A 27,145-nucleotide genomic window follows, 5' to 3' on the forward strand; every position below is an offset into this window, starting at 1 on the left:
CTATAATTTTCAGATCACTAGACTTTCAGCTAGGACAATATTCTCATTGGGTGTCCCTGTAAATTGAAGCACTTTCCACTTTTCTATGCTCACAACACCAGTTAATTTGATAAAAGCAGGAGCCATGCTAATTTATTGTGGGAAAGTGAATGTGGAAATAACTTTTATTCAGTCTTCACGAAAGGTTTTCTCCACTGTTCTCCAAGAAAGGATCTGGTCAGATATTTTTCAATAATAATTTATTACCAGAATATAATTTTGATTCTAGTATTTTACAATAAATATTGTTCTATACAATATATACTTACAAAACTATTTACATTTAAAATAATGTCAAAAGAATAAAGTATCTGTACAAATGCAAGAGGCAATATTTTTTCCAGTCACATTTTTCTTTTAAGCGTCAGTAAAAGGTCTGGCATTATCTTTCTACTGATGTATCTAAAATCAGAACACATAGTTCTGTGACGTTCCAAACTGTGTATGCTGAGTGCTAATGGAGCGAGATTTCCTTCTCTCTTGTGTCTCTTCTGCTTCAGCCTTGACTTGCTCTTGTTGATCAGACACAGCCTCAAGGAATTCTGGTACTCTGGTGTTTTTCTTGTCTATAAATTCTTTAAAAGCCTTTGCTCCATGCATGCTTGAAAGTACAGCATCCTACAGAAAGATGGTCATCAGAAATTCACAACAGAAATGGTAATCATTTCTAAATTAATTTTAACATATTTAAATTACTTTTTTTCTTTAACAGTCCCAAGCAGTAATCTCTGGATCCCATTACAACTAAACTTGTAAAATTATTGCATTGCCACGTAGCGACAAACTTTTGAAAAGGGATCGCAATACAGCACACTGGCGATTTTTTTTTTTTATAAAAAGTAGCCAACAGCTAATAAAAGGACAAGAATGGAGGGAATAATCTTGACTTGCTAAAGAAGTATTTCTAACCTTTTTTTCATTCTTTCAAAAACGTTTTTATACATACATGAACATTACATTGGACTTTTTTCTTATACGTTACAGTCAAGCCAAGATTCCATTAAAGAATATATTATTTGAAAGTTGAATCCATTAGTAGTCGTAGACTTCAGATTCATTTCTGCATCCCTGCATGTGTAATGAGAAGAGAGTTCACACGAGGTAGTTATGAAATTTCTGCCAGCTCAACCTCAGGTTTCTTGAATTTCATGTCAATGTCTTCAAAGCAATTCTGTCCATTCAAAGATCTTTCAATCTGACCGAATACTGAGGACTTGTAGCCAAAATTTGCTACTCGTTACCCATGCAGGAATGCTGATTTGAATTTGATACAGGTTAGCAAATAATCGATTCATTAATGGAATCTATGGGTGCGCTAGTGGAGGCTGTGGATCTTACCAGTTTATGACTTTTCTTTTTGGATTCTGATAAAGCTTTATCTTGTTGTTCCTTAGGATCTTGTAATGGTTCATCCTTTGGCCGAGCTTTCCATGTCTTCGGACTCAGGTACCATGCACCATATTTCACTTTCACCCAACTTGGAACATACTTGCCTTTGGCTTGCTAGGAGTCACAATAAAATGGCACTTGTTATTTAAAAAGCCAGGAATGACATAGCCTGCGTAGCTCGTCCCTACTCCCTTTTTTTGGAACATGGCTCCACCGCCAAAACGTTAATCTTGCACCCACACAATACCGCCAGCTACGCAGGCTAGGAATGACATGAACTGCCACAGAAAAGACAATCTGTGTTGATCCATTTATTTTTGTGTTACCCTGTGATTACAGCCGTCTCCCTATCTCCTCACCACAAGGGAGGTTTGGCAGGAGAAGCGTCTGCACCACAATGATACAAACACCATACTGATGACTTTTTTGATCGGGTGGTCATGGGGCGCCGAATGTAAATTTTCGACTTTATGTTTCTTTCTTGAGTTTTTCTGCAACAAGTGCAGGAAAACTCAAATACTTCATCTAAAGAAGAATATATTCCACAAATACTGACTGTTTTGTAGTGGATTTATTATGTTTACATTTGACCTTGTGACCTTTTGTCTTTTGTCTGTCATTCAAAAACAACGGCTCAAAGAATATATTTACTACACAGGGTTCTCCTTAAGTTTTAAAGTGGACAGCTATGATGTAAATATAGGCGGCTTGGAAACTAAATGCTGTAGGCAACTTCAGGATTTCACTTTCTCACTTTACCCTATTGCCCCAAAAAGTAGAGGCCTCAAACGTTCAAGTAGCCGGTTTTTTAGCCGGCTGCCGGCACTTAACGAGAACCCCGACTACTTCAACAAATCAGAGCCCCTGACCAGATTCTGGACAGATTATATGTCATCGGTGTGCCATCTCTGTTTTTCTGATGCATATGTGTCCCTGGCAGCAAGAATGGATGGCTCTATTCACGGGCCATTATGAGATTGTGTTTTTAAAAGCATCCTTGTTAGTGGCACTGACAACATTTTAACCCTTTAAGCCCCAACATCAACATGCATCTTCTCCACACTGTTCTTCATACATTCCTTATGGTACTGCTTGAGAGAATTTGTTGTAACATCACAACATGTCATGTTTGGTGATCATTTCATTAATTCTCATGACCTGTCTGTTTGATCAGGCAGTGTTATCGTTGGGAGAAATTAGACGCTGGTCACTATTGGGGCTTAAACAGTTAACGCTTTCCCATGGTCATTTAACTCTCATCCTCATCACCACCCTCATTTCTTGTTCTTCACCACTTTTCAAGGGCAGTTCTTTTATCCTACCTTATCCTTGTCGGCTTCTGGAACTTGTCTTGTGTCACTTGGTTTTGGTAATGGTGACCCTGTATTCATTCTTAATTCTGGTGGAACATTTGTGAGCTCAACAACATGGATGGGTACTGACAGTGCAGGCTGCAAAAAAAATGATACAAAACATTACTTTATGCAAATGCACGATGGTGTTACTTTATATTTTACACTTATTCTCTCATGAAACACTTACACCATGTGAGAATAGTAAGGAGAGAATTTGTATAGGAAATATCATGAGCAATATTTCAAAATTATTTTACGTAATTTCACGAGCCATCAGGTGATTGAAATTTGAGACAATTTTGAATTATCACAAATGGTATTTATGCAAAATATCATGTACAAATCATGCTATTATTTGTTTATACTGTTATACTGCCCTCAAAGGGTTTGTAATTTTCACATGTAGGTATTTCAAATTTAGCTGAAATACCACTGCTCTAAGCCAATCAAACTTTCTTTCCAGGGGTTTCCATAATTGGCCATTAGAAATGAAAATTACCAGTTTTTGTTTCCTAAAACCTTAGAAAAAATGAAATAGCATGTGAAAGTTCAACTGAGGGGTTTCATTTGAATTATCACATAACAGGGTCTTCTACAAGCACTTAGATTTGTTACAAATACAAAATTAGAATACCATACATAATGTTTGGTATTCTTGCCCAGTAAGAGCGAATGAATTTAACACCAGTATTATCATGTACTGCATAATTTGTCAAACCAACCTTTGTTTCATATCCACTAGCGAAAAGGCTCATCACAGTTGATTCTTCAATGTTATTGCTTTGCCCACCCTAATAAGGAAGTAAATGTAAAATGTAATAACCAGACTGCCGTTCAAATTGAAATATGATAAATTTTATTGTATGAATAGGACTGTTATAGGACTGTTATTAAACGGTTGGTAAACTGTGGCCTTCACAATGCAGATATATACTTACCAATCCAGCTACCCACTCACAGAATTCTTTTGTCACTTCTTGTATCCTTGCATCCTAAAGTAAAAGTAAGTATTATTAAAAGTATAATCATAACTATAACAAAATTGTCAAATCTGATTGGCTATCAACTGCCCTGATTTCAGCCTTAATTGGACAGTTTAATAGGACAGTATGCGTCATGCCTAAGTAATTGGACAGTACGCACCATCACGCGCGCGCTTAAATGGCTTTTTTTTTTACTGCTAGCAAAACAAAATTTCAAATTTCTTGTGTTTTGATTTAAAAAATAGCCTATTATATCACAAATTTTATCAAAGTTATGATTAATTGGTAACAGAACTTTGTGTCGTCCAATTCGGTCTGTAATCATACTTGTGATTAAACAAATCAGACTCCTGCTACGCGGTCGTCCGATTTTGTTAATCACTCATATGATTACAGACTGAATTGGACTCCACTCAGTCCTGTTACCATTACTTATTTTGGCATTTTACATTATTAATTAATAAAATGTAAATTGCTAAAATAATACTTTGTCAAATCATTGCACAGGTTACCCAGTAGTTTACGATGTGGCTCACTAATAAAAGTGGAAGCAATTAATTCAGCCAGTCAGGATTCTTAACAGTACTTATGTAGTAAGACTCCCAGCTGGCTGAAGGCAAACCAGTTGCCTATTTACAATGATATTATAGCCAAGGAGTTAATTAACTCAGAACTAACAAGAACAAATCTAAGTAGAGGTCAAGGAAGGATTCTAACTCAGGGGCCTCCAGGTTGCAACTGTATCTTTGGGGACTTGTCAGAAATTAGCAGTGGGGGAGGGGAGGTGGAAACAGAGGTTAGGTCACAACTTTTTGAGACTGCAGGAAAGGGAGGGGTCATGAAAAATGGGCCGTTAAAAGGGGGAGGGTCATGCAAATATGTGTCTGTGATCATGTAGAGGTTCACCCACAGAAGAAAAAAGAAGTTCTTTATTTTGTAAAAAACACCTGGGAGAAATAGGAGAGTTGAGTGATTAGCTGTCAGAATCAGAGTTGGGCTCAGCTTAATGCTGTCATCTAAAATGTATGTATATGGCATTACAAAGAACAGATTAGAAATATATTTTGAGCTTTCATAATACTGACTCACCCTAGTGTATTGCAAGAATTAGATTTTATCATTTATACAAGAGGGGGAGGGTTAGAAAATTTCACTCCCATTGCAGGGATGGGTCACCTCATTTCCGAACCCAAATTTACAATTCCCACCCCCCCTTCCCCTGCTAATTTCTGGCAAGTCCCTTAAATATAACCACTTGTCCATGCTGCCTTATCATAACATTCATTTGATAAAAAACAAACTTTTAACTTTACCGATGTTGGAGACTCTGCTTTTTTGCGACTTGCTCTTTTGCTTTCTTCTTTCGCTACCTCCTCTTGTTTGGGTTTCCATTTATAGGTCAGCTTTGCCTGATCCTTATCAGAATCAGGATTGCTATGTGTGGAATGTAAATAATAATATATTAAAATATCTAGATATAGCTATTCAGTCATCAGTGCTGGAAAGCCTACACAATAAGACCTGCCATATATATAAATATGTAGAACAATGCCAGTGGTTAATAACTTCATGAACATAATAAATTATTTTACCCAACTCAACAATGAAACACATCTTAAAATCAAAAAGGTAAATGTTTATGACTGTGAATCAACTGCAAAGTTGAGACCCAATAACAAAAGATAGAGAGCTAAACCACATGAAATACCTGTAGATAGGTTCTAGGAAAGTAAAAACAAAAACATCACTGGCCTTTTTTTTGCCAGAGGGGCTTCATGGGATTTCTAATCCCACACAGAAGAATAGAACCAATCTGTGTGCACCTCATCACTTCGCACATCCTCGGAGACCCGGGGGCAGATAAAGGGGGAGAGGGAAAGGCTAAACGGGCGGAAAAAAATATATATGGAAAGAAGAAAAGTAAAGAACGGCGAGAATTAATAAGAGCCCCCGGGGACAATGTCTTACCAGATCAGTTCCAAACGGTCGCCGCCGTTCTGGTCTCTGATTGGTGCTAGAAAAACAAGTTGTCTGGCTCCAATCAGAAGCCAGAACAGCAGCGACTGTTTGGAACTGGTCTGGTAAGACATTGTCCCCAGGGGCTCTTCTCGCCGTTCTTTACTTTTCTTCATTCCATAATTATATATTTTTCCACTCGTTTAGACTTTCTCTCGTCCCCACATGCCTCTGGGTCTCCGAGGATGCACTTCACACACCATAAAGAAACTTACAAGCCATTTTTATTTATAATATGGTGATTTGAAGCTAAGATCTTTTATGAGTTTCTAGGTATAAAAAAAATTGCTTGAATTCACACCTGATTTTTCCTGATTCTCCGCTTCTGATGGACTGAAAGAGAAAAAAAAATGTTAACTAGGTCATACATGTAGATACCAAAATTTCCCAGTTTGCCACTTTTAGGTTTTTCTCCTTGTGTTTTATTATTTAATAATATCGAAATGCAAATTTTAAATATCTCAGCTTGATGATGTTAGCTATTACTGGCCTGCATAGCAAGCATTCCATGCTATGCAGGCTAGACTGACTGTTAAGGTTGTAATTGACTTCCTAACCTCATCTTGAACATTGCTTTGATTGTCTTCCTCAGAGTCCTTTTCACTTCCCTCCTGAAACAAATTTAAAACATACTTTGGAATCTAAGTGGAGTTCACAACAGTCTTCTTGGTGCCAAAGCATGCAAGGGTTGTGTTTAATTTGCCCATTGATTCAAGACAAGTTACTATTTCTATTACATTGACTGAGATAGTTCAGTTCCCACCATAAATGCTGGAGCAATGGTGCAGCTTTTTGTCATCGCAAGTGTCATTAACCTCTTCTTTGTTTAACACTGTAAATGTTCATAAACAAAGCAGCAAGAACAGACACTTTCCTAAGTAGACAGCCTCACTTTAGTTTAAAGACTGCCTTCATGTTTTTAGGTGAAGTATCCCCTCACCCAATTCTTATCAGTGGAGAATGGTGCCTAGAGTACACCTATATGCAGGCATGTCCAGCCATCCTGTAGACGCCCATTTTCCGAAGAAATACAAGGAAAATTCACTTAATCTTTTATAATTTTATGGGAAAACATGCCTTCTGGATGGCCAGTTTTCAATGTCTGGCTAAAAGGCTCCTTGCTGCACTCCTGCCCGTCCACCCCACTAGTCAATTAGTTCTTAGAGTACTCTGACTTGTCCCTAGTAATCTCTCAGTCTCCTATTAAGCATGGTTAAGTCAGGAGTGCAAGGTGCCCATCACCCCTCAAGCTTCCCTCAGTAATGCCTCTTGCATTTCATCCCCTGCATGCTCTTCCCACATCCAAATAGAGACAACTGGTTACCAGCCAGTGGAGTGCTGGGTTAACAAAAAACTTTTGAATTCTCACACGAAACTTAAAGAAGTTAAATGCCTGACTTAAGATTAGTGATTAAAGAAGCTTTGAAAGTAGAGACTCATTGACTTCACTTATTAAAAAGTGTCACCTGTATTTCATCATCCCCAGTTTCACTGTCAATGTTCATTTCTGGATCAAGAATCTCCACTACATCTTCGAATACCTGAGTTTCAGAAAACAAACAAATAAGGAGAGTACCAGTACACAGTTAAATGTACAGCATGCAGCCCCCCCTGCCAAAAAAAAAAAAACAAACAATTATCAGTTTTGCCACCTGCTAAGGAGGCAGCCCGTGGCAACTTACATCAGGAGGAAGTGATTCTTCCAGGTGCGGGAACAAAGCCAGTGGGTGCTGCATCAGGTTGAACTCTATATCATCTACACGACCCCGCCTCTGTTGTTGAAGAGGGAGTGACCTGCATGAGAAAAACATTACAGGTCAGCTGCGCAAATGCCTCTTAATCAGTGCAACAGCAAAGACAAATAAAATGATCAAGCATACAACAAGATGCAAGATTTGCCTCCTGACCTTGAATAACAAGCCTCATTCTTTGTAAACCTAGTTGCTGCCTTGGTTGTAGTATTGACTGATTCATCCGATCCAGTAATATGTGGCCCTAATCCACTACGAGTCTGAAAAATTAAAGCAAGAAAGTACATTTAAGGAACAGGAAAAAATTTCAAGCTCTTTTTCATCTCTACACTCTTGTCAGGATCAATGATCCCTTATTAAAGAGAGGGGGGCTTAATAGAGGATTTACCGTGGGGTAGTACGATCGAGAGCACGTTTGGGTATTTTTCATTTCCGCGATCTTGAATTTGAGCCTTCGGGGTCAGAAGTCACTCTCAATCCCACAAGCTTCAAAAGTAAAATGGCGTCCTCAGTAAAAAGACTATGTTTCACACTGAATGGACAAAATAATTTATGAGGCCACTTTGATGAGAGATAAAAGGACATTATGTCGGATTGTAACCTGAGATCAGGCGTTATTTTTTTTATTTTTTGCTTCTTTGGTTCGAGGGGAAAAAAATAACGCCTGATACATTTATTTAACAAGCCGTCAACCGCCCCCTAATTTACATAATCTAACGTCTGCTTGACCTGTCATGTTAATAGCCAATAAGCGTTTACCATAAGGGAATCAAATTTGGCGCGAATAATGTCTCTTTTGAAATCAATTTTAGCTAGGGAACAGAAAATTTTTTTAAAAGTATGTCCATGTTCAGATGGCGCTTCCTAAAAAAAAAATTTAAATGTGTTGTTTTTGTGATGAAATACTGCTAGCTGGAGCTGCCGTATCTTTTTAACAGCTACAAATAATAAAGACTTTACTGGTTAAAGCTCGTTGACTTCGTACTGTACCGAAAGCAGTGGGAAAAAAAATTAGGCTAAAGCACCTGAAAGGTGTTGTGAAAACGAAGATCGCTCAGAATAATTCGCAGGTTTGTGAAGGACGATTACAGTCAAACCAGGTCAAGATTCCATTCATGAATTATTTGAAAAGTGAACCCGTTTGTCGCTTCTGTAACTTGTAGCCAGTATCAAATTGCATTCAAATGATCGGTGAATTTTAAGTATACGATGAGATGGAAAATATTTCAATGGATGAAATTTCTATTTAGGCATCCTTCAAATTCAAGAAAACTCAATCGGCAGAAATTTCATGACGAACTCGCGTGCGTATTCACTGCTCATTACGCAAGCAAAAATGCAGACTGAAATCAACAACAACTAACGGATGGCGGCATTTTGGCCAATCGGAACGGCGCAAATCATCCGTATTGTTTCCTATCCAATCAGAAAAAAGTCCAGATTCTGGCTTTTTTACATGTGATCCGACAAACAAATGTATCATGCCCTCTTCCCGTGATAGACATAAAGGGATAATAGGGAGAGGGCATGATCTCAGGCTAGTCGGACTGAGGCCTCTGGAGCTTGTTATTCAACCTTTGTTTTGTCAGTTTTCTTCCACAAATGAGCACAAAAACATGCCTGCTTGATCAATGCTTGTCTTGTATCCATTGTTGCTAGTTCATGCTCTTTATTTGCAAACTGATCATGATTAAGTCGATAAAATAGTGGAAATTCCACACATAAACCTTCCCCTTGTCTTCGAACTTCCAATTGTAAGTATTCCCATACCTTCGGATTTCCAGTTCAAAGAACCCCCCTTACCCTCGGAATTCCAAAAAGCTGCCTGTGGTAAGGTATGGATATTCTCTGGAATCACCCAATGACAAATAATTTTTGTTCTTTAGCTCAGAGCCTCATTTTCTCATTTCACCTAAGCCATGTAAACTCAAGAAATCAAGGCACTAGTACAGAATTAAAATTCCCAAAGAATGCATTCCTCACCTTTTTAACATAATTATAATTAGCCTCAGGAGGGAGTCCATCTCTAAAGTCATCCCTTCCTTTCTCCAGAAATGTCCAAGCAGAACCAACAAGTGTCTCTGAATTTCCCCTTAGTTTTCTTGGCTTGATGTACTTTGTCTCTAACCTCTCCTTGTACCTGAAAACCATTTGTCATAATACATGCATGATGAAACCTAGCCTGCACCACAGATGAAACTACAACTTTTGATTAAGTCCGTCTGTCAACTAAAGCCAAAATCCTCAAAATGCAAAACAAAGGATATGAGGGCCTTGATACAGGGTGAACATAGCTTTAAGTTAACTAACCCTCACCATATGCAGGATGCTACTGAAAAACAACAGAGTACCTTAAATTTAATAATTATGATGTTGTTGTTTGCACATGCTTTTTAAAAAACTCTTTATGTTCTACTGCTCTCTTCGTTCTTCAAATTAATTTCAGAAATCTTTGCCTTTACGCTGCAGAGTCCTCAGTTTGTCTTTTATAAGGGATAAAAATCTATGGTTCGTGATTTAGACGCAAATAACGCACTTTGTGTGTGGCTGTAAAATAAAATGAACTTGAAATTTATCATAATACTCGAGATCTGCGAGCGCGTCTTTAACATCACTGGCTCAAGAGCGAGCCTTAACAGTGTAGTCATATACACATTTCGAATCAACGCTTAATTGTACGTCATATTTTTGTTATATGCTTGGAAAATCGAGGGAATTAAAGCAATCAAGCATTAGGTGAAGAGCTCAAGGCTGTACAAAAGTAAGTCTCTCGCCGACAACAACCACCGAACTGAGCCTACAGACTTGTTTAAGAAGACCTGAATTATCTCATTAACACATTTGAATTGTACAAAAGCTTCCTTACCATGGTTTAAGTCGCTTTTTCTCGTCTGTTTTGGTTTGAACGAGAAGAAGATCATACTTGTGCGCCATATTGGAACATTAGTGGTACCTAGTTTCCATGGTAATGATCTACTAAACTAGTAACCAATCCCCTGACTGATACCGCAGTCCAACCGCAGTCCCTTTTTAATCACAGGCTTCGCAAGCTCACGTTACGATTTACAGCCTGAAAAGCGACTAAATCGGTAAATTCACACCAAAAACACAGCTGTACATCAAAGGTAAGTCTCCTTTATATATTTTATCGAAAAAAAGTAAAATATAATGTTATTTAGCTTTCGCATACCTCAGGTCCTTCAAACGTCGTGCTACTGCCGTGCCGAACTCATCGACTTTAGCACGGCAAGCCTTGCCGTGCTACACGGCAGTAGCTCGACTTGGTTTCAAACGTCTTGCTGCCGCCGTGCCGAACTCAATTCATAAATTATAAATACATTAGAATATATTTAAAAGTTTGCTGAACCGTTTCTTTACTTTTGTGTTTTGTTTTTGGCGACAGCCGTTCCATTCGACTGTCATTGTGTGAATTAAATTCGACGTCTGAAACCAAGTTGTGCTAGTGTGGTGCTGCAGTCGAGCTACAGTCGAGCCAGCTTAGCACGGCAGTAGCATGACGTTTGAAACAGGCCTCAGTATTTTTTATTTCTCATACAACGTCTCAAAGGTGGCTGAGAGAGAGTAAATTTACATCCCATGCCTTGCGTACTATAGCAGGCGCTTGGAAGTAATGGGCACAAGAAAGAACGGGGCGCGCGAGGAGCACGCGTCTCTCTCACACTTCCAAGCGCCACGGCTACGCGGGCTACCCACACTCGTAACATGAGCTTGGGTTTCATATTGATACCCAAAAACCCAAGAACCTGTTTAGCCAAGCAAGATCCAGCAGGTTCTTATATGCGGGCTATCCTCTCTTGGTTATAAAATTATGATAAATTAAAGTTGTAAATTTAAATACCACAAGAACATACTGTGCTAAACTGTGGGTAATCAGTCTTGTTAGGGTTATAATAATCCAATAAATTTGTGAATAAATTAAAGTTTATTTATTTTTCTGGTAATCAACAATCTATTATCTCCTTCATAAAAATCAAGATCGTAATTAAGAACCTACTTAGCCTAAATCGCCAATAATTACCCCAAAATACATGAGCCTATTTTGCAAGACTTCAGAAAAAAGTAGGTTCTTATTAGCGGGTGTTTACTGCACGTCTATAGGCTACAATGGGTGCAGCCTTACTGACTTTAGAGCAACGGGGGAATGAAATTAAGATGCTAAATTTTTGTGAATAATCAGACAAAATGGAACGAAGAGCTGGATTGTAGGTGACAACGAAGGGAACACGCTCTGGTTTGTCCTGTGTGGAAGTGTGTAGGGGGGCGTAAGGGCTTCTTCTCTCTCCCCCTAGACCAGGGCTGTCAACTCTCCCAGATAATCCGGGAGACTCCAGATTTTGAACTGTTTCTCCCGGTCTCCAGATTAGAGTCTGAAATCTCCCGAAAAATCATCGAAGTTTGCCATTTCTTGTAGATTTAACCACAGAGGAGAACGTTAAAGGAGAACTAATATTATGCAGTAGTGCCAAAAAAAAAAAACTTTGCTTTTTCGGTGTTTCTAGTGTGGAGTTTAGAACAATGGTTACCCTGAAGAAACGTAGCTACCCTGCGTGTTGGGTTCGGTCGAAAGATCGAGGACATGAAGTAGCCGTACTTTCATTGGGAAATTCTCTGGGATACTTTGTCTTTATACCGAAATTTTCAGGAGACTTTGTTTCACAGAATAATCGAAATATCTTGGTAATAAAATGTGAAACCTCAATCGAAAATCGTTGGTAAGTTGGTAAAAAAAAAAATCCAAATATCTTAGATGCGAATAGAATTCCTCACGCGTTCCTGCCTAGCCTGCGTCGCAAGCGTTTCCGTTTGGTTTCAGAGCAAAGAAAGACCGAGGAACGGGATTCTCGGCTTTAATTGGCCGCGCGAGAGATGAAACGAGTAGAGGGGGAGGGGCCCGGCTCGTTAGTAAAAAGATTCTCTCGGATAGTGATTTCAGATCGAAATTTCGAAGAATGGATGGCACGTTAAACTGAAGCTACGTCAGGCATGACAGACCAAGTGAACCAAGAACGAGAAGTCCAAGGAATACTGCAAAGCTGATTTAAAACAACGTGTATTGTTTTTTATAACAATATTTCGGCAGGCTTTACCAGCCTTCTTCAGGTTTACAGACCAAGTGGGCGGTTTTCAAAATCCCGGAGGTTGTCTGCAAGCAATTCCTCCCTTTCTTCCCCATCCCCTCCCCACTCTTTTGCTTGCGCCATTTTGTCTCTCGTTCTTCGTTCTTTGCTCCTAGCTAAACCCCACGGAAACGCTTGCTACGCAGGCTAGTTCCTGCCCCACGGGAGGATTGCGGGACGAGCCAAAAGAACGCCTGCGTGGGAGGCTAGTGTGGACGGGGTCTTATTTTCCTTTGTTTGTGTTAAAATCGATGAGTTTCAAACAAAGGAAAGTAAACTTTGAACCAAAAGTAAAACCGAACCTGTACAACATCTTCCCAGAGACATCTGACATCTCTGACACGTACCTATAGAAAGTGCCGTACTTACACTTTCCGCTGGCTAGTCAGGTAAGGGTAATACTATCAGCGTTCTCTCTAGGGTATTTGAGGGGTAGAATCTTTCCCCCAAAAATCCCCGGCTTCCCACGCCCCCCCCAAAAAAAATATATCGTTATCATTACGGTATATAAGTAACTATATCGGAAAAATCATCCAGACACGACGAGGTCACTACACACAGTGTAACATTTCTCAGAATTGTGTCTCAAAATGCACCAGATTGCATCTCAGCGCATATTCATTTCAAAAAATTACCGGGAGGGCATGCTCCGGACCCCCCTTGGAAGCTCGTCGGGACTTCTCCCGCAAACGATAAATCCTAGATAGAAACCTGGCTATTTTAACTCAATTTCGTTAACTATTTTAAATCAAACCTTTCCTGGACAAACATGTGACGATGTATGTACCGTTTATATGCCAGATCCATATATTTTGACTTCTCAAGTCTAAACTGAGCAAAATGTCGTACCCGCCCGCCATGGACTTTGGCAGCAACTCACAAGAAGAAGATATCTCAGATGGTGCAAATAGGGGAACTAAGAGGGAACACTGGAACGCCAGTAAAGACCCGCCCCAGCTTAGTGTTAAACTTCCCCGCATGAGTAATATCCAATTACCAACAAAGCATCGGAATCATGCACGCCTTCCTGTCGACATTTTGTTACTGACTGTAAAGGACTGTGAGTTCTTAGCTTGTTATATGCACCTGAACAATCCATTCAGATGTTGGTTCGATGGTCTCGGTTTTGTTTACTTCGAGGACGAGAATGAAGGCCAAGAGGAGAAAGTAAAAGTTGCTTTAGTGCGATGCCATGAAGGTTCTAGTGGTCCGGGAGGCTCCATAGTAACTACAAAAAATGCTGTCTCAGCGCTTATGCCCAAAGGAGTTATTTTAGTGGGAACGTGCAGTAGCCTCCGTCCTGAGGAAACCAAATTGGGTGATGTTGTAATTTCTGCCAAATTGACAACATATGGATTGAAGGTTGTGACAAACGATAAAGAGCTACACAATAATATAAGAACATTTGCCAGCAAAAGATTTCTTGACCTCATTAAGGATTCAGCTCTTGGCTGGGAGGCTCCTTTGGAGAACTCGGAAGATCGAGAAGTCAAAATTCACAGCAGCGGAGAGCTGTTGAGCGTTCCAGAAGTAATCAATACAGAATTGCGGCGTAAACAGCTGGCTGAAACCTTTCCTCTGGCAGTGGCTGTTGACACCGAAGCCGAAGGTAATGAAATCCCAGGCGGGGTGGGGGTGGGAAGTTGGGGGCTGGGGTGTTACAGCAAAAAAAGAAAAAAATCGGTCGCCCATAGCAACGCGTCCTTTTTAATTCCCTTAGGGGCAGGTTTAAAAACGAGTGCGAGATTTAACGAGCGCGCAATCAAACTTGATTGAAATGGCAATGCGATTGTCGCTTCATCAATGGCGATCGTCGCGACTTCGATTTTGTCGAAAACACACAGATAGAGGCTCACCTTTTCGATAATCGGTTCCGGCAACCTTTTAGGTTTTTTAAAAATTTACAGGTTTTGAGAACGCACCTTTCAATTTGATACCCTGCCATTCATTTCATTTCTTAGCTATACCCAATGGCCCCATTTATGAGTGGTGCCGCTGTTTCTGTTGCAGGACTTTACACAGCTGCATTTGACCTCCAAGTTGAATGGCTTGTTGTAAAGGGAATTTCTAGTTATGCAGATGGTAGAGAGAGCACAAATGAAAAATGGAGCGAATTTGCAAGTGCTAATGCTGCTTCTTTAGTTGCCAAGATTTTAAATGATGATGTTGTCTTCAAAAGATGGCCTCATTATCAAGCAAACGATGATAATGTTATCAAAGGTAGGTTCGTTTAGTATACACTAGATATGATATAGTGTCCACTTTTATATTGTGCTGTTGTTACTGACGTAACGATATCTTGGAAAACCCAAGGAGATACTAAGGGTAAATTTTTCCCATGTCGCTTAGAATAAAAACGACTTATATGGAAAAGCAAGGAAGGAATAAGAGAATGCTTAAGCCTTTAAATAACCACTTAATCAGGAAACCTTTGCGTATCCGCAGGTAAAAGTAATATAGTGAAGTTAAATACATTTTGCCTGATCAGGTCCCTATTAATTCTCGTGTCCCGTCAGTGTTAAACAGAATTTTTATTACAAAGAAAAATTTGACGTTGATCACTCTCCACACGAATCTGACAGCCATGAAACCGCATATTTTTTTCCCCTGGATTCATGAGTGTGGACGTGGTCTTTAACAAGGGCCTCAATGGGGTGATAGCTTTGACGGTTGACGGTTAATTTTTTTCCAAATTTTTCACTTATAAAATCTCAAAATATATTTTCAGATACAAGTAGGTTGTAAGGTCCTGTAATGCCAAGAAAGAGTGTTTTTGAGAATATGGGAATTGGTTTTTCCAGTTTGGAGATTCTTCAGGAGCCAGAATCCCGTGAAGATTAGCTGAAATAGTGAGAAATAGTAATTCCTCACTAGGCCTCTTACTGATTTCCATCGCCTTACTCTTCTTAACATTGATCTTCAATATCTCCCTGCTTTAGTCGAGTCCCTCCTGTAACTAATTAGATGCCGCTTTTACTTTGATCACTTTAAGAGGCCAGGGAACAGGTCATCACTGGGAAGAAACTTATATCAAAGAGCGGAGAGCGGCATTTCTTCCCGATAAGCGAACTTCATGGCTAAAATGTTTCAAAGCCCCATCACGGCTTAAACAGGCAATAGCATTCCCCGCGAAACTTCCGTTTTTATTCAACGAAGTAACATTTCATTTAAGTTTTCAGAATGATATTTCCCAAAAAACCGTGAGGTTGGAAGTCTTGTCGTGAGGCCGTGAGAAAAGTTAAAAAATCTTGAGACGCACGGCAGAATCGTGAGAGTTCGCAGGTCTGCGTCTCCGCGCGGTCATGTAATATCCTCTATTTCGCTATCGTATTCACTCAATTGGACTACTTTTGGAACACATAAAAAATGAACTACAAATGCCAAGCGATCGGCTAAAAAAAAGATAGCAAGTAAGTAAGCGAAAATTTCACATTTTAGACCTTTATAACTTTTTAGTGAATGGACATATGTTAATGTTTTTTTTCAGTTTCGAGTTCCTTTTTTTCCTTTGGAAAAGGTCTTACCGTATTTAGTAAAATCCAACTAGAAGTCTCTTGTCAATGCTGCATTCTGATTGGTTGAGCTACTACTAGGCTATATGTTATAGCCCATTAGTAACGAAAAGTGCCGCCTTTGAAAACCAAAACAATGGCGGCTGAATCGCGTTTTGCTAGCTAAAGTTATTTTGTCTCGATATTTTTGACCAACTAGTTGTATTTTACTAAAACAATTATTCCTCTCGTCCTCACGGCCTTTGAGTCAATAGCCCATTCGGGCTCAAGGAATAATTGTTAAATAGATACCTTATAACAACAAATATTAGGCGTCCTTTTGGGGACAAAAATGTCTAGATCTGAATAATGTTGAAAAAGAACCTACAAAAAGTTTAAGTGAATGACGATGTTTATAATGTTAAAATATGTTAGGATAATTGCGTTAAAACTTTGAAAGATCTTTCTAAATTTGAATTTCGTAGCATTTTCTTCTTTTTAGCTAAAAATAACACTTAGATGATTCACCCCCATTTCACAAATCCTCAGAGTAGAATTCAAAGGACTTCGAAACCTTAAGCTGTAGTGATTTTGCCCAGCCTGCCTTGCCGGAGAGATCGTTCACGCGAGGAAAGTTTTGCAAAGACGTGTGGAGAATGGGGAGGAGGCACTTTAAGCTCCTTTCAAAACTCTCACTATTGAAAGTGAGAAGTTTTAAAAGATGATTTAGGTCCATCACTTGACTTAAATGCTCTTTATTATAAAAGATGCTAACGTTCTTGTGTGCCTAGTCTTGTTGAGACGAGTCTGAATTCGCCTTTTCCTTTTTCCCAGAATTATTTGTGTAGTAAATAAGTGTCTTACCGTGGATGCATTGGTTTTTAGCCTGCGTGCAGACGTATCGTATTTCCTTTATCGCACGCAGGCTTATTTGTATTAGTAAAATCCAACTAGTGGTCTATTATCAATGCTGCGTTCTGATTGGTTGAGCTACTACTGGACTATATGTTATAGCCCACTAGTAGGGAAAAGTGCCGGCGCTTGAAAACCAAAACAATGGCGACTGAATCGCGTTTTGCTAGCTAAAGTTGTTTTGTCTCAATATTTTTGACCAACTTGTTGGATTTTACTAAAACAATTATTCCTCTCGCCCTCATGGCCTCTGACTCAATAGCCCATTCGGCCTTCGGCCTCATGGGCTATTGAGTCAGAGCCCATTTGGGCTCGAGGAATAATTGTTAATTAATGCATGCCAGAGCGGGGTACACGTTAGCGTACGTATCAGGCCTTCCTCAGGGGCTTCGGGGAGAGGAAATCTTAGATGGGGGAGAGGGGAAAGAGGAAAAAAGTTTCTCTCCCTTCGTTCTATCTTCTTTTTACTTTTTTTTTCTCCTTTTCCGCCAGAAACGCCTCATACTCAGGTTAGGTACACATTATTAAGGACTTTAAGATGACACGACGGCGAAGACAAGGAGAACGTCAAACAAGCAATGGGTTGAATAAGCAAAACACATCTCTGTACGTTTATCAAGCTTTTTGGAACATTTCTTTGCCATCACTGCACGAATTCGACGGGAAAATGCCTAATTTCACGTTTTATGGAGGACTTAAACAAGCGACGGCTAAATTTTCTTTCTCTTTCTGAACTTGAATACGGCTCTTAGGAATTCGGCTCTACAAGAGTTCGCTTACATTTGACAAAGTTAACCATGAGTTGGAGAAATCGCGGCGATATTGGAAGAAGGAAAATACACTTTTCAGTTTTGGCGTTGTCGTGACCGTCGCCGTCGTGGTATCTTAAGAGCGACTTTCTGTAAATACCACGGATAGGTGTGCAAGATGGAAAAATCGAAATCCCCCAAACTTTGTCACAACAAAGCCCTTTGGAAACTATTTTAGAAAATACAAGACTTAGTTCGTTTGACTTAATATTTTCCAAAATAATAATTTTTTTCAATTTTCACCTTCGAGAGGCCTTCAAACCACCGAAAAATGTGCTTGATACCCTCGCTTCGTGAATGGAAACGGAAACTAATACCATAACTTTTCTTACATTAAACAATTTTATGATCCTTCCTTTCTACCTAAACGTTGTTACAATTTCAAAAGATTTCAATCTGATTTTTTAATATTTTTTCAAAATTACCCTCTAAATCAGCATTATCGCAACCATCAATTTAGCCATTTTTCAACGGCGAAAATCCCTTCCTGGTACATGGCTTTCATTACAAAAATGGTATTCCAGAGAAAGAGCAATGTTTCCCCTATCAATCTGTGAAATAAAATTCTGGGGCAATTGAAACTGCGAGTTTTTACAACGGAAAACATTTACGGTACTCGCGTGATTTATGACCTCTGAACTTGCAGTTGTCGTGATGAATACAAGCGAGAACCTAGACAGCACTTGAAACTCTGACGCAAATTCGCCCCTTTTCCGCCAGTTTAAACACCAAAAACGATTTTTGATTTCACAGTGGTAGATTTTCAAAAGGAAAAGCAATTTTATTGTGCGAAAGTGTGCTATGAACTTCTTGACTACAAACACTTCCCTTACGTGCGTATTTGTTTACTTTTGCCGTACACATATGTACAAAATGGCTAATAGTGTCGGTAGCTATTCTTTCAAATGCTCTCATTTCTCATGAACCAAATCGTTATAGCTATAAAAAAAGGAAAACATTTTGACCTACCTCACATTATTTGACAACAGACCCGAATCCTTTACTGCCTTTAGCGAAACGAGATTGCGTGACAAAGAACTTTGAGACCCAGGTTATACCGCGCAGACAGATACCATTTCGAAAAAGAAACTCACGCGGCACCTTCTGTAGCTATAATAGCGAAACATGTAAAAAATCAAAATCCTTAGTTTCGTTGACTTATCTGCCAGAGCGACCCTGCAAACGTAACACTAAAAAAATATTTTTTCGTCAAAAGACTATATAGGGGTGGGCCCTTATACAGTGGAACCGCGATATAAAGAACCTACGAATGATTTTCTTTACCTCGATAATAGTAAAATATGCCGTAAAACCTATATTAAAGCTCCCTGTCAAATAACCCCCCTCCAAAAGATAACCCCCCCCCCCCCCCCACCTCTATCAAGCACCCGCTTCCCACCCGTAATTATTCTTCACTAATAAATGAAAGACTGTATTAATCAATCACGACCGTAAAGGCTTCGGGTGGACTGATCCGGGATGGTTTATTTACCAACTGGAAGTTCGGATTTGATTATGATTTTCGACTGCATGACCTTAAACCTCCTGTACTTGAGCTTTTCGACTTTGTATTCTAGTTCTTTATGGAGAAGCGATACCATCTTAGTTTCTAAATTAAACATATTAAGCCCCCCGTCTCTATTAAGCCCCTCCCCCTCAAATGAGCTTGAAATAATAAGCCCCCCGGGGGAGCTTACTAGAGGATTTACGGTATGAAAAAAAAACCTCGTTATAGCGAGCAAATTTCAGGGGCACTCAACGACTGTTTTCTGTAAAATATATCTTGGGAGAAGTAGATATTGCCTAGAATTTTCTATAGCTTGAGGACGCCTAAAAATTTCTATATGACCGTTCCGTTCCTGTTCAATTTTCGAAGGTTATCTTATAAATTCCCTACGATTTTCTGAAGTTTAATTTTTCACATTTTACATCCCAGGTTAGGCTAATTTTTCATAGAAAAGAGGAAGCCTAAAATATTCGGATTCAAACATGTGATTGAGACAGGAATCAGAAAAATTCTCACTTTCGTGATACGTTAAATTGCATCTAAAATTTTTGGGAAAATAATACTGAAGCCCTTGTAATTTCAAAAATTCTCAATGCAAGTTTCCCTAGGATGACCGAACAGGAACAAATTTTACAAGCCGCTTAGAATGCATTTCTAGAGATCTAAAAGTACTCTGGGTACACCATTGAAAAATGTTTTCAATGAATTTAGAAGGAAACCGTCGTTGGGTGGCTCAGAAATTTTTTTAGGCCCTTGGCCCTTCGTTAAATCGAGGTTCCACTGAAGTCTCTTGTTTTCATCACGCTCGTTTTAAAATACGATTATGAATTCCTTACTTGTATTCTTAGGAAAAAGCGCTAAGTCGTAGTCTAAAATGTCATCCGTCCCTTCCCTCCACCCCCTAAGGGGCCACAGCAGGTTTCGGGGTGGGGCGAAGGCACGCATAACATTTCAGACTAGACATGGCGGGGCTAAAAAACCTGCACAACCTTATAGCACCTCTTGTGTTTAAATTTTCTGTAGTTCTGGCAAACTCGAACAAGTTTTGCATTTCTGAGGAACGTTTTGCCAAAATATAGGTTATGGCACATGTCAAGCCAGAAAAAGTGAGCAGTTTGATAAAAAATGTCAAGTACGACTGAACAACGCCCGTAAAAGCACCCCTAATGACTCGGGCGGGAGGGGGAGGCTCGGTGGGGAGGGGAAACTCTGAAATTGAGCAAAGAGGACCTAGCTCTAAGCACACCGCCTGCTTTTTAGTTGTCCGTTTCCCTTGGGAATAAATTTTACCCACAGTGTCGAGCAACTCTTTAAAGGAGATTGCAAGCCCGTATATTTGGGCCCGTCAGGAACGCTCAGCGGTGAAACCAAAGATCGCGCCCACAAAAAACTTATTTTAACTTACTGAAAGCTGTTTTTTTTTTTTACCTATTTAACTTATCGTCGAAAAGGAATCTCATAATTAGCGTATGTATAAAACTATCAAGAAATCTCGAAATTCTGGGTCTTCTAAGAGAACAAATACTTTCGAAAAATTTAGGAGAAAGTCCGTGGACTGGAAATAACTCGCTATCAATTATCCGAAGATATCCGAATATCTCACTTTTCAAGCCCACGTTAACTCGCTTCATTTTTGAGGGGAGCCAACATTAGCCGCGTGACTGTTATTTTTTTGCGCCTGGGTATCTCACGTTATGCTTACGCGTATCCGCAAGTGTGTCTTACATCCTATGCTTACGTAAAGGTTATATACCTGGAACGATGGGGTATGTGATATATTCACCTGTTACCGCCCCGAGGGCTACGTGTGTAAGACTGTTCCTTTTCTGATTTTCAACAGCAATGCAAAAAACAATAGCTTTCAGTTAGTGCGAACGGCCTTTCCTTCTCTTTTATTTTCTTTTCCGTTTTTTCTCAAAAAACGCAGTTTTTTTTCAAGGTGCGAGGGGCGCGATCATTGGTTTCACCGCTCCAGCGTTCCAGACGGACGCAACTATACGGCTTGCAATCTTCTTTAAAGAGTTGCTCAAAAATATGAGCGAAATTTATCTCCAAGGCAGACTCACAGCTAAAGCGCAGACGGTATGGTTAGACCTAGGTCCCCTTCGCTCCATTTCAAAATTCCCCCCTCCCCCTGCCAGAATCATTAGGGACGCTTATACGGGCGCGGTTCAGTCGTACTTGACATTTTCTATCAAACTGCTCACTTTTTTCTGGCTTGACATAAGCCTATATTTTTCCCAAACGTTGCTCAGAAATGCAAAACTTGCTCGAGGTTGCCAGAACTACTGAAAGCTTTGCTTTTAACACCAGAGGTGCTCTAAAATTATGCAGGTTTTCTAGCCCCGCTATGTCCAGTCAGAAATGTTCTGCGTTTCTTCGCCCCACCCCTTAACGGGCTGCCGCCCCTTAGGGGGTGGAGGGAAGGAACGGATGACATTTAAGACTAGGAATTAGCACTTTTTTCCCCCTAAATGTCATTTTTCTAAGGATACAAGTAAGGAATTCATAATCGTATTTCAAAATGTGTAAGCAGGCGTTTATGGAAAGTAAGAGAATATAAGGGCCAACCACTTCATAGTCTGTTGTGGAAAATATGTTTTTTAGTCTTACGTTTTCATAATCGCTCTAGCGGATAAGTCAGTGAAACTAAGGATTTTGATTATTTACATGTTTTGCTTTTATAGTTACAGAAGGCACCGCGTGAGTGTCTTTATCGGAATGGTATCTGTCTTTAACCTGGGTCTCAAAGTTCTTTGTCACGCAATCTCATTTCGTTAACGGCAGTAAAGGATTCGGTTCTGTTGTCAAATAATGTGAGGTAGGTCAAAACGTTTTCCTTTTTTATAGCTATAACGATTTGGTTCATGAGAAATGAGGCCATTTTAAAGAACAGCTACCGACACTAAAGCCGTTTTGTAGATATATGATAACTGTTACAGATACGGCAAAAGTAAACAAATATGCACGTAAGGGATGTATTGTAGTCAAGAAGTTCATAGCACACTTTCGCACAATAAAATTGCTTTTCCCTTTGAAAATTTACCACTGTGAAATCTAAAATCGTTTTTGGTGTTTAAGCTGGCGGAAAAGGGGCGAATTTGCGTCAGAGTTTCAAGTGCTGTCTAAGTTCTCCCTTGTATTCATCAATACAACTGCAAGTTCAGAGGTCGTAAATCACGCGAGTACCGTAAATGTTTTCCGTTGTAAAAACTCGCAATTTCAATTGCCCCAGAATTTTATTTCACAGATTGATAGGGGAAACATTGCTCTTTCTCTGGAATACCATTTTTGTAATGAAAGCCATGTACCAGGAAGGGATTTTCGCCGTTGAAAAATGGCTAAATTGATGGTCGCGATAATGCTGATTTAGAGGGTAATTTTGAAAAAATATTAAAAAATCAGATTGAAATCTTTTGAAATTGTAACAACGTTTAGGTAGAAAGGAAGGATCATAAAATTGATTAATGTAAGAAAAGTTATGGTATTAGTTTCCGTTTTCATTCACGAAGCGAGGGTATCAAGCACATTTTTCGGTGGTTTGAAGGCCTCTCGAAGGTGAAAATTAAAAAAATATATTATTTTGGAAAATATTGAGTCAAACGAACTGAGTCTTGTATTTTCTAAAATAGTTTCCAAAGGGCTTTGTTGGGACAAAGTTTGGGGGATTTCGATTTTTCCATCTTGCACATCTATCCGTGGTATTTACAGAAAGTCGCTCTTAAACTCCCTATTATCATCCAACGTTTAACGAGGGTTAGTCAGTTCATGTCGAAGTAAAGTAATTAGTAAATGTACCGTTGCCTGAATTCAAACCCCCCCCCCACTTAGGCCTGTTTCAAACGTCGTGCTAGAGCCGTGCTAACCTGGCTTGACTGTAGCTCGACATTAGCACGACATTAGCACGACTTAGTTTCAGACGTCGAATTTAATTCACACAATGACAGTCGAATGAGACGGCTATTGCCAAAAACAAAACACAAAAATAAAGAAACGGTTTAGCAAATTTTTAAATATATTCTGGTGTATTCATAATTCATGAATTGAGTTTGGCACGGCGGTAGCACGACGTTTGAAACCAAGTCGAGCTACTTTGCCGTGCTACACGGCAGTAGTACGACTTGGTTTCAAACGTCGCGCTACTGCCGTGCTAAAATATAATTTTATTCGATCAATTGAGTTCGGCACGAAAGTAGCACGACGTTTGAAACAGGCCTCAGACTGCATGCGAATTGAAATAAAGCTGTTACTGAATAAATCGCTTCATTCGCACTGAGTGTTCATTTGAAAATATTTCGAGTTACTTCTAGTGGCAGTAGTTAAATTAAATTTCCATCTTTATATTATAGTTGGTCTTTATGTATTTGCTTTTTTACTTCTTTTAATTTCAAAGGCCATGAAAATAATCGTTAAAGTTTCATTGTTTCTTTGCGTCTGCCTTTGTCACCAAAAAGTACGAATCAGATTTGACTGTTATTCTTTATTATTTACGTCTAAAGGTGTGAGACCATCGCCCTTGGCAACTTCCCTCCCTAAAATGGTTCCTTGTTTTACTGGGCGTCAAAGCGAATGTGATGAGATCATGGGCCACTTGACTTCTGATACCACCCAGCTCGTGTCGATCTGGGGTTCACCTGGATTTGGAAAAACATCTGTTGCAATTGCGGTGGGACACGATCTCCAACACAAGGGTATGCCCGTCTGTTGGTTGTCCTTACGTGGTCTGAGGTCAAAAGCGGCTCTAACTTCAAAGATTCTTGGCTGTATCAGGCGATCTGTCGTAACTGAACAGCCCTCGTTTTTGCGTCTTTCTCTTGATGATCAGCTTTGTCAACTATTAAGCGAAATTTCGGAACGATCTTTTTTCATTCTCGATAATGCTGACGATTTGTTGGAAAGTGGTGACCCAGAAGTAAAGGAAGGTGTTTTACAATTCATTGAAGAAATTCTCAGGCGCAATGAAAAGTTGACAATCGTAGTAACAACTAGGGAGTCTCTGGAGTTTATGAACGTACATTTTCAAGGCCACAAGAGTGTAAGAATAAGAACACTGGAAGAAGCCCATGCTCAGATCTTAGTTCAGGAATTACTTTCAAACGTCAGTTCTTTGGAGTGTCGACGAATCACGCAAATCTGTGGCTTTGTACCCTTAGCAATTAAATTATTGTGCTGCTCGATTTCTGAATATAAAGCTCAACCGAGCCAATTTCTTGATGAATTCATGCAGCACTCCGCCTCAGCGAGTATCATCGAGATGTTAGACAACGCAGATCATCCTCCCAATCACAGATTGCAATTTCTTGTTTCCTCATCTTTCCAAAGACTGAATGCACAGGAACGAGAAGCACTAGTATCATTGAGTATTCTTCCTGATAATTTCGGTAGTGACGTTGCCGCTGCCGTTTTGGGTAAAAACACTTTTCAGACCAAGAAGATATTGCAAAGCTTGCGGAGAAAGTCACTTCTTGATTCAGGTTTGCAGAAAGAGTTCTTCACGATGCACAAGCTGATTCAAACATTTGCAAGAGAAAAGGGACTAAATGAAATGAAAGACACGGTCCTTAAATCAAAGCATCATTTGAATTCGTTTTACGTGTCACTGTTTAAGAAGCTGAATAGGAAATATCTCACTGGTCATTCAATGGAGGCCTTTCTGGCATTCTATAAAGATGAGCAAAGCATTGTTCAAAGCCTACTGGAGTCTCTTTCCGATCCCATTACAGCACGCGCAGTTTTTGAGGTGTTAGCTGAGGGAGAGTTATTTCTTGATAATCTTTATTTCTTAGAGGGATCAACCTTTGACAAAATTTACGATTCAGCAATTGAGGCTGCGAAGAGGCTGGAGGCAAACGAGTCTTACAGTCAATTACTGGTCTCAAAGGCGTTCGCAGAAGCATGTTGGGGTCCGGAGGGAAATACGGCGCAGTTGCTTTGTAGAGCGAAGGAAACTGCGGAATCGTCGGCCTTTCCATTAGTTTCCAAGTCAGAACTAGATGGAAAACGTCGGTGTTATTTAGGTATCAACTACCTTGCTAGCGGTAAAACTGAAGTAGGAGTTCAGTATTTGCGAGAGGCTCTTCAGTTGATGCATGGGAACCCAGATTTGGCAGTACTTAGGCTGGTTGCTCTCCAAATTCTTAGTTTTTTTTCTCAAAATCAAAACCATATGGTCGACTTGAATCAGTTACTGTGCGGTGCGAAAGAGGAATGCAAGGCAGTAGGAGACACGGATCTACTTTTGATACCCTCACGGAAAAGCAAAGAGAGAAAAACTGAAGTAGAAGAAAAGAAAACAGACTGTAACATTCTTTCTCACCATCCTCTAAGATGGCAAGTACTTAACCTTGTAAGCAAGGCAACGAAAAACTTCGTGGATACTGAGAATAAGCAACATCTTCGAAATATTTCGCATAAAATGCTGAAAGAGATCGAAATAGAGCAGCACGTTTCAAGCGGTCTCTTTCTTTTTCATCGAAATGTTATAACCTTATTTAAGACAAGTGAAGACACCACAATGCTCCTTAAAACAAGAATCAGTTACCATCAAACAGCTCTCAGTCGATGCAACGAAAACTCCTCCGCTTACCGCGTGCACAGTGAAGCTCTTGCAGCATGTTACATGGATCTTGGAGACTTTCTCTTACGGAAAAATAATTATTCTTTAGCCTTAAAAGCAGAACAGCAAGCACTGGGCTTGTCAATCCCACTTGAGGGAGTAGAACAAGTACGTACTGCAAGTAGTAATCATAGCCTTAGCACCACTCAACATTTACCTGGAGACTTCAAAGCAGCACTAGATTCTCAACAGCGCGCTCTTGAGATCCGCCTTAAACTGTTTGGAGAAGAACACACAAGCACTGCTGATAGTTATCATGGGCTTGGCGTCACTCAACATTCACTTGGAGACTTCAAAGCAGCACTAGATTCTGAACAGCACGCACTTGAGATCCGCCTTCAGCTGTTTGGAGAAGAACACGCAAGCACTGCTAATAGTTATCATGGGCTTGGCGCCACTCAACATTCACTTGGAGACTTCAAAGCAGCACTAGATTCTGAACAGCATGCACTTGAGATCCGCCTTAAACTGTTTGGAGAAGAACACGCAAGCACCGCTGATAGTTATCATGGGCTTGGCGTCACTCAACGTTCACTTGGAGACTTCAGCGCAGCACTAGATTCTAACAAGCACGCACTTGAGATCCGCCTTAAACTGTTTGGAGAAGAACACGCAAGCACCGCTGATAGTTATCATGGGCTTGGCGTCACTCACGATTCATTTGGAGACTTCAAAGCAGCACTAGATTTTAAGAAGCACGCACTAGAGATCCGCCCTAAGCTGTTTGGAGAAGAACACGCAAGCACCGCCAATAGTTATCATGAGCTTGCCGACACTTAACATTCACTTGGGGACTTCAAAGCAGCACTCAATTCTGAACAACACGCACTTGAGATCCGCCTTAAACTGTTTGGAGAAGAACACGCAAACACAGCTGATAGTTATCTTGGGCTTGCCGTCACTCAACGTTCACTTGGAGACTTGAAAGCAGCACTAAGTTCTGAACAGCATGCACTTGAGATCCGCCTAAAACTGTTTGGAGAAGAACACGCAAGCACCGCTGATAGTTATTTTGGGCTTGCCGTCACTCAACATTCACTTGGGGACTTCAAAGCAGCACTAGATTCTGAACAGCACGCACTTGAGATCCGCCGTAAACTGTTGGGTAAAGATCACGCAAGCACCCCTAGACTTCAAAT

General features: G+C 39.9%; 2 protein-coding genes across 2 annotated transcripts in view; one reads left to right on the forward strand and one right to left on the reverse strand.

The window, feature by feature from the left end:
- Positions 1 to 339: 339 nt before the first annotated feature.
- On the reverse strand, positions 340 to 10,506 carry LOC140947462 (protein FAM47E-like). Its single transcript, XM_073396571.1, has 13 exons — positions 10,400 to 10,506; positions 9,517 to 9,673; positions 7,690 to 7,793; positions 7,465 to 7,576; positions 7,249 to 7,323; positions 6,340 to 6,393; positions 6,084 to 6,115; positions 5,080 to 5,200; positions 3,722 to 3,775; positions 3,506 to 3,574; positions 2,751 to 2,879; positions 1,378 to 1,542; positions 340 to 657 (listed from the first exon to the last, which is right to left on the reverse strand). Exons 1-13 carry the CDS (start codon positions 10,465 to 10,467, stop codon positions 448 to 450), a joined length of 1,350 nt encoding a protein of 449 aa, XP_073252672.1. The 5' UTR covers positions 10,468 to 10,506; the 3' UTR covers positions 340 to 447.
- Positions 10,507 to 13,458: 2,952 nt separating this feature from the next.
- Positions 13,459 to 27,145, forward strand: part of LOC140949124 (uncharacterized) — a 29,845-nt gene continuing 16,158 nt past the window's right edge. The window contains exons 1-3 of the mRNA XM_073398358.1: positions 13,459 to 14,280; positions 14,682 to 14,891; positions 23,890 to 26,224. Of these exons, the coding sequence (XP_073254459.1) occupies positions 13,512 to 14,280; positions 14,682 to 14,891; positions 23,890 to 26,224 (3,314 nt within the window). The 5' untranslated portion in view covers positions 13,459 to 13,511. The remainder of the gene's footprint in view (positions 14,281 to 14,681; positions 14,892 to 23,889; positions 26,225 to 27,145) is intronic.

This window comes from Porites lutea, chromosome 9 (assembly GCF_958299795.1).
Source record: "Porites lutea chromosome 9, jaPorLute2.1, whole genome shotgun sequence".
Taxonomy (NCBI): Eukaryota; Metazoa; Cnidaria; class Anthozoa; order Scleractinia; family Poritidae; genus Porites; species Porites lutea.

Coding starts and splice junctions, on each gene's coding strand:
- LOC140947462 (XM_073396571.1), bottom strand. CDS start 10,467: ATGGCGCACAAGTATGATCTTCTTCTCGTTCAAACCAAAACAGACGAG. Junction 9,674..10,399: donor AAAAAGCGACTTAAACCATG/GTAAGGAAGCTT, acceptor AATGGTTTTCAG/GTACAAGGAGAGGTTAGAGA. Junction 1,543..2,750: donor CAGAAGCCGACAAGGATAAG/GTAGGATAAAAG, acceptor TGTGACTCCTAG/CAAGCCAAAGGCAAGTATGT.